The sequence below is a fragment of the Quercus robur genome, chromosome 8, assembly GCF_932294415.1.
Source record: "Quercus robur chromosome 8, dhQueRobu3.1, whole genome shotgun sequence".
Classification (NCBI taxonomy): Eukaryota; Viridiplantae; Streptophyta; class Magnoliopsida; order Fagales; family Fagaceae; genus Quercus; species Quercus robur.
The window spans coordinates 24,051,746-24,059,744 of record NC_065541.1 but is presented as its reverse complement, the minus strand read 5'-3'; the positions used below and the strand labels follow the sequence as shown (position 1 = coordinate 24,059,744).

At 39.7% G+C, this 7,999-nt stretch overlaps 1 protein-coding gene across 1 annotated transcript; it reads right to left on the bottom strand.

Annotated features, from left to right (window-relative positions):
• Positions 1-1,996: 1,996 nt before the first annotated feature.
• On the bottom strand, positions 1,997-7,598 carry LOC126696071 (uncharacterized). Its single transcript, XM_050392855.1, has 6 exons — positions 7,353-7,598; positions 6,708-7,229; positions 6,120-6,599; positions 5,148-5,927; positions 2,821-5,036; positions 1,997-2,687 (listed from the first exon to the last, which is right to left on the bottom strand). Exons 1-6 carry the CDS (start codon positions 7,596-7,598, stop codon positions 1,997-1,999), a joined length of 4,935 nt encoding a protein of 1,644 aa, XP_050248812.1.
• Between the last annotated feature and the right edge of the window lie 401 nt (positions 7,599-7,999).

Here is a 7,999-nt window from a genome sequence, read left to right as displayed (position 1 = left end):
ACAATTTAAATTTCAGCCAAACTATACGTGGGTAAATTGTAATTTGCCTTTACCAAAATGAAAACTTTGATGTAAAAATGCAAGCTTGGATGTAAAGATGTAAACTTGAATGTAAAGATGAAAGTTTTATGTTTCAAATATGAATCTGAGCAAAATCTTCATGTTAAAACATGTATTCCAACATCAAGCATGTAAACCAATCATGGACCATGAGTAATAGAATCAATATTCAAGGATGGGCATGCGTGGCATGTGACACAGATCTAGTAAAGGAACATGCTTGCAACAAGTGCATGAACATGAACATATAAATAACATGTTAAATTCAAGAGTAGATATCCAAACTCAATAGCATAAAAGAAAAATATTTCAAGTAAACAAACATGCATAGCCTGTTATTCAACCAAACAAAGCATGATATGCAAGCAAATCAAAGCATGAAAATGGATGAAGTTTAACAAAATTGAAAAATGATACCCTAGAAAGCTTTGATTTTATGATAATGAATGAAAATAAATTTTTCTAGAGTGTTTGGAGGTGATTTGGGATTCAAAAATGTAGTTGGAACTATCTAAGAATGAGAGGAGAGGGGTTGTTTTTTAAAAAACCTGGACTATCTTCAAGGCCCAGCTTTTAGTTGAGCCTAGTTTTTCCAACCCAATTTTGGCTGCGCTTGGGCTTCGACTTTCCATGTTTTGATACATTGAGTCACTGACTTTGCACACTGATTTGAAGGCCTTTTTGGAATCCGATTTTCACGTTTTCACTGTCCACAGAAGGATCTCGCACCATACTTTCCATATGATCTAGCCTTGTATCAACACCAAGACCAAGTTGAAAGTTATCAGCCTCCAAAGCTGGCTGATCCAAATTAGTTATCATGTTTTTGTCAATTTTCTTGAATCAATATCTCTCAATTCGAACGACCTCTTGGCAAGCCGTTTGTTCCAAGATGCAGAGGAATATTTCTAGTTTAGGAAAGCGCGTGTTTTTTGGGTCCAATTTTCATGAGCGACTAGGAATTTGCGTGCAAGATGGGTGCCAAAACTCATTTTTTGTGGGTTTCCTATGAGTTTGCCTATTTTCACATTAAATCTTTTGACTTTCCGACCTCTATTTTGATAAAGAGAGGTGTCATTGGAAAGCATACGATGTCTATTTTCAAAATATTTTTTCCTTTTTGCACCAATTGTCAAATGAGCAAGCTTGATGCTTTGGAAGGTAGGGTGAAACAAAAAGTTTATTTGGAAAAGTCCTTTTTTGATATTTTCATAAATTCATTTTAATTCCAAGGAATTTTAACAATTCATCACAAGACCTTTCCAATGACTCCTCATTTGGGCCAGTCAACAATAGTTTGATTATAATTCAATTAAGATTAAGTTATAATCAAACTTTTTGACACGTTATAAAAATGATTAAGTATTGATCATGTTTTCATTATTTTCACAATATCTTACTCATTTTAAGTCTAATATCGGCCCATGAATTGTCAAATTAGAGGGAGTTTAATTATTTATAATGTGGGCTTAAACTTATCCTAATCAGATGGTTTGATTGTTAGTCAAACGTGGTTGATCGCAGCCAAACTATGCTTATAAACTTTTAAATGTTTGGAAATATTAATTTTGACATAAATGTATGAAATTTAACATTTGGGTGAATTTTTGACTTTGTTTGACTACTTGTCAACTTGGTCAATGCTTGGTCAACAGGGGCATTATGGTTATTTTTGTCTAATACTTACAAAATTTGGCTATCCAACAACCAATTATTAGGACAAATCAAATTATTTCTGGCATCCTCTTGATTCCATGATCAACTGGTGATTTTTGTAATTTAATGCACAAATTGAAAGTTTTGAAATTCCAAATAAGGTGGATAAAATATGATATCAACAATATGAAACAACCAAAAATTACACTTAAGACAAACTAAGCAGTATGCACAACTAAGCACATTTTTTTTTTTGAGAAACCAACCAAAACCGGCCATGCTATTTTATTGCTAATAAGTCAGAAAGAAAATGCTTAAGGATATCTGGAGGAACAGACTCCTTCCAGATAGAAACAGGAAAAGACAATCTTGCTCTACGAGCTAAGGCATGAGCCAAACCATTACCTTGCCTACGAGTGTGAGCGAAAGAAAAATACTGTAAAGAACTAGCTGAAGAAATAATGTCCCTGACCAAATGACCCACTACAAGATGATGAAAACACTGATTTTTAATTGCCAGTATAGAAGTTTCAGAATCCCCTTCAAAAATAGAGCTGCCCAAACTGAGCTTGTGCAGGAAGGTGACTGCTCTTCGCGCTGCAATTGTTTCCAGAGCAAGAATAGATAATGGCAGAGGAATGATCTTAGATAGGGCTACTAGTAGTTCTCCCGAGGAATTACGAAAAACGACACCAACACCTGCTGCGTCCAATTCTTCAAAAATAGCACCGTCAAAGTTTGTCTTCAAAGTACTCGGGTCTGGTGGTTTCCAGATATTCTGTTTTGGAGGTTGCTTGACGACAGGTTTGCTACGGGATTGCTGGAATTCCTGGAGATATTGTTGGGCCAGGTCCGACAGTTTTTCCAGTGGCGTTACTGCCTCCTCAACTCTGCTTTTGTTCCGTTGATTCCACAAGAACCAACAGTGCGTGATGAACAAATCTACTCCATGGGAATTCTGCATTGCACACCTGAAAAGATCAACAAACGTTAGAAAAGGGGGGAGACACAGCTTTCAACTCCTCAAAGCTAGTGCCCTACACCGGGCCAAGTGTCTCACAACTCCACAGGGCGTGAATGACTGTTTCAGGCTCTCTTTTGCACCTGGGGCATATAAGTGATGAGACAATCTTTCTCTTCACTAAATTATCCAACGTAGGAAGAGAGTTAGTGCAAGCTCTCCAAGCAAAAGTTTTCAACTTATTTGGAACCTTCATTTTCCACAAACCAAACCAAAATTTTTTATTTTCCCCAGAATCCGACGAAGAAGCCAGCTCACTGATTTCCAGTTCTTGAAGAAGCTTGTAACCCGATTTAACAGAGTAATTCCCATCCCTTGTTTTTGGCCAAATTAAAATATCTTCCTGAGGGGTGATACAAACTGGGATGGATTTTATCTTTTGAGCTTCAAAAGGCAGGAAGTTTCTGTCAATCAACACGCCATTCCACCAACTCGACTCAACCTCCAAAAGATCAGCAACTATTGCATCTGCTGGAATCTCTGACAAAGGGGAAGTGATCCTACCCGAACCACCACCTGGAAGCCAGCAATCAGAATATACTCGGGTTGTTAGACCATTACCGATTCTCCACCTAGCCCCAGCAGCCACTAACTTCCTAGCACCAAGAATGCTACGCCATGCATAGGATCCAGATTTTAATTGGGCTGAAAAGATGTCACCCGAAGGGAAAAATTTCGCCTTGAAAACCCGATAAAAAAGGGATTCCTTGTCATGAATCAAATGCCAAACCTGCTTTGCTAACATGGCTTCATTGAATTTGCTCAAATCTTTAAAATTTAACCCACCTTCTTCCTTGGATAGACAAAGAGTTTCCCACTTCTTCCAATGGATCGTCCGCCTTTCACCTTGCTGCCCCCAAAAGAAATTTTTTATCATAACCTCAATATCGTGGTAGAGGCTTAATGGCAACTTAAAACAACCCATAGCAAAGGTTGGGATGGCTTGGACAACTGCTTTCAAAAGGACCTCTCTCTTGGATTGAGACAAAAGTTTCTCCTTCCACCCTTGAAGTTTACCCCAAATCCTTTCCTTTATATAAACCAGGCTCTCTTTTTTTTTCCTCCCCACAACTGCTAGAAGTCCTAAATAACTCTCATACTCCTTTATTTCCGGAACTCCCAAAAAATCTTTCAAAGTGTTTTTAGTTGCATTCGAGACTGATTTCCCAAAGAACAAGTTGGTCTTTTGGCTATTGACCTTTTGTCCAGAAGCCAATTCATACAAAGCTAGGGCATTTTGGACCGCTTGCACGTCACCCAATTTAGCTCGACAAAAAATCAAGCTATCATCCGCAAAGAAAAGATGAGAGATTTGTGGACCATACTTACATAAAGAGAATCCTCGAATATTACCACCATTAATAGCTTTTTTGAGTAAACCATTGAGCCCTTCAGAACAAAGCAAGAATAAATAGGGGGATAAAGGATCTCCTTGTCTAATCCCTCTAGTTGGTTGGATATTCCCACGAGGTTCGCCATTTACCAAGATAGAATAGGAAACAGTTTTCACTGTGGCCATCACCATTCCCACCCATTTCTCATGAAAGCCCATTTTCAACATAATGCTCTCGAGGAAGGTCAATTCCACCCTATCGTAAGCCTTACTCATATCCAACTTCATAGCCATGAAACCTCCTCTACCATACTTCTTCGTCTTCATATGATGAAGAGTTTCGAAAGCAACTAGGATATTATCCGAAATAGCTTTATCCGATTGGAAAGCACTCTGAGTTTCAGATACAACAAGAGGCAACAAACTTCTTAATTGGTTAGCTAATACTTTGGATATTAATTTATAGAGGATGTTACAGAGAGAAATAGGTCTAAATTCCGTAACTAATTCCGGACATTTAGATTTAGGCACAAGAGTAATGTAAGTATGATTTAAGCTAGCTGGGATAGTACCTGAATTTAAACAAGATAACACTGCACAGGAGACATCCTTACCAATGGAACTCCAATAATGTTGATAAAAAATGGGTGGCATGCCATCGGGGCCCGGGGCCTTCAAGGGGGCCATTTGTTTAAGAGCCATGTCAACTTCTTGCCTGGTGAAGACCCTCAACAAATCTGAATTCATTTGCTCAGTGATAACCCAAGATACTGATTCAAGAACTTCACCAATATGACTCGGGTTTGAGGAAGTAAAAAGATCATTGAAGTAATCAATGAAGAGACCTGCCACTTTCTCATCACCGTTGCACCAAACTCCATTTGAATCCCCGAGCCGTTTTACAGAATTACGCCTAAAGCGTTGAGAGGTCTTACCATGGAAATACCTTGTGTTTTGGTCCCTTTCCTTCAGCCAATGCAATTTTGCCCGTTGTTGCTAAAGTTTTTCTTCACTAGAGAGAAGGTCTCTCAATTCCGCCTTAAGCATAAGAAGCCGATCTATATTGCCTCCTCTGACAGCCTCCTCTTCAACCTTCTTCACTAGATTTTTCTTTTCGATAAGAGCTAGATTGATGTTCCCAAAAGACGTCTTACTCCACAGACGTAACTTAGATTGACATTGTACCAGATTTCCTTCTATCACTGACATCGGAAAAGGGGAGAAGATAGCTGGGGACCAAGCAGATTCCACTGTAGAATGACACATCTCATCCTTTAACCAAACCTGTTCAAATCTCCATGGTCTCCAGGAACGAGCTTGAATGCCATTAGGGTGAATAATGATCGGTTTATGGTCAGAGAATACGGAATCTAGGTGCTGGACTGATGAGCCTGGGAAGAGAGTGAGCCACTCTGGATTTGCAACAGCCCTATCCAAATGCTCCCACACTGTGATACCCCCAGACAGACGCTTAAACCACATGAACTTTGGCCCCTCATAACCCAAGTCAGTGAAACTACATTCATCTAGAGTATCACGAAACTCTTTCATCTGATTCTCTGGCCTAGCATGACCACCCAACTTCTCATGAGACTTAGCAATCTCATTGAAATCTCCCGCGCACAGCCATGGCAAAGAAGAGCAGAGGTTGAGATGTTTCAGTTTAGTCCAGGATTCATGATGTCTCTGAGTTTCCGGATAACCATAAAATCCTGTAAAGCGCCAAGAGTTTGTCTTACCAGCATTGATCACAACGTCTATGTGATTAAGAGAGGAAGAAGTGACAGAGATATCAAAATCCGATTTCCACATGAGAACCAAACCGCCACCCTGGTTGATTTTTGATACAACGTGTTTCTGCTCAAGATCAAAATTTTTGTAAAAGGAACTTTAGCCTAGCTTCATCCAGCCATGTCTTAGCAATGAACACAGCTGTAGGATCTTGTGCCCGGACCAAATCACCGAGCTCCCGAATTGTCTGTGGGTTCCCAAGCCCACGACAATTCCAAACTAAGAAACTCATTGTTTCTGGCAGGGTTGCTGAGCAACCTTTGCCAATATATCACAGTGAACCTCTTCTTGATGAGAAACCAGACGACGCTTGCATGGTAATTCATTAGGAACATCCAGAGAATTAAAGGAACGTTTTGGTTGGATAGGCTTATCCCAGTTGGATTTCACCCGTGGGTCAGCTTGAACTAACCTTTTCCAAGTACTCTTTTTAAGTGCTGGAACCTCAGTAGAGATCGAAATAGGGACATCTGTTAGTGCCGTACTCATCAAAACAGGAGGCATATGAGGAATAAAAGAGTCACGTGACTGGGATGTGGGTAACTTAGTAACACACTCCTTGAGGCTAGAAAGATCAGATGGGGGTGGACTTTTTGTAGCTTCAGATTTTGAATTTCCTCCCAACTCGAGATTTGAGGAATCAAACTTTGATAATCCCTTGTCAATATTGTGGAGGACAGCCGAGAATAAATCATTGCATTTACTGGGGTTCGGAAAACTAGGAGATTCCAAATTTATCTACACAGTTGACTCAGATATATTTGGAATAGAATGCGTAAATTCCTCCCCCGTTATTTTCTCTTTTCCTCTTTGTGAATTTGAATTTGAAAAGGATTCGATATTAACTTCACCCCCAGATTTTTCGGTTTCCAAAATTGGCTGAGATTCCATCGCCGGAGTTTCCTCCATCACCATCTCCGCCGAACTAACCACAGGGACAACAGGAGACTGTTGAACTCTCTTTACCCGATCTTCATAATACCCAGGCACGAAAATAACATCTTTACCCGCTGTTGTATACAGTGCTACCCTCAAACTTGAGTTGAATTGTTGATTTTCAACTTTAAGAGTACCCTTACTTTGGATCCAGAGATCGCAATTTTTGTCATCATGAGTTAGTCGCCCGCACCAGTAACAAAAATTTGGCAACCTCTCATACTTGAAAGCCACCCAGGATTTGCCACCATCCACAAGAGTAATCACCCTTCCACGACAAAGAGGTAGGGTTAAATCAATAGTAACATGGACCCTCATAAAATGACCTCCTTCATCATCAACGGCACCTGTAGATTTTCTGACCTCCCCAACTGTTTCACATAGGCACTTAGCCATTTCCTTAGTCATAAAACGTAGGGGTATATCATGAACCTGCACCCAAAATGTAGCTTTATTAAATAAGAGTTCCCTAGCTGGAGTATCAGAATCATACCTCTGGATAACAACAAGGTATTTATCAAAACTTCAAGGTTGGTGGAGAATGATATGATCCACATCAGGGAGATTGTCAAAGACAAAGAGAACTTTATGATCCCCAAGATGCCTGATCTTAAAACCATTTGTTGACCTCCAGAGTTGCTTGAAGGTTTTAGCAACTGCATTCATGATCAGAAAGCGGGGGGTTAAAAATTTAGCAGCCAACAAATATTCCCCCGTGCGATGATCAGATCGGAGGACGTAGCCCTTTTGCTCCCTATCCGACAAAGAAAGTCTGTTCCATGTGTTTGCTAAGTCCTCCATTAGAGATAGGAGAAAAATGAATAGAAGAAAAGATAGGAGAAAAGAAGACTGTTTCCCAAGACCCCAAAGAAAAGACCCACGAGCTCAAGGGACACAGAGGTGTCACAAGAGGGAGAAACAGAGAAAGAGAACAGAGACAGTACAAGACAAAATTGAAACAAACTCTCCTTACAAACGCAAGGGACAAAAACTTCTACTGCACTAAGAGAATAGGGAGGACCCAGCTTTCCTTAGCGACAGAGAGACTTTTTCTTATGGTTAAATAAGAGATTTTTTAACTAAGCACATTATAATAGAACAAATGATCGATTCCACCAAGTTGGCAAGATTAATGAAAAATCACCAAATAGATCAAATTCCACCCCCCCCCCCCCAAAAAAACCAACATTAGAATCTACTTT

Coding starts and splice junctions, on each gene's coding strand:
- LOC126696071 (XM_050392855.1), bottom strand. CDS start 7,598: ATGGAGGACTTAGCAAACACATGGAACAGACTTTCTTTGTCGGATAGG. Junction 7,230..7,352: donor TCTTTGACAATCTCCCTGAT/GTGGATCATATC, acceptor TTTTGGGTGCAG/GTTCATGATATACCCCTACG. Junction 6,600..6,707: donor CCGAAAAATCTGGGGGTGAA/GTTAATATCGAA, acceptor TCAACTGTGTAG/ATAAATTTGGAATCTCCTAG.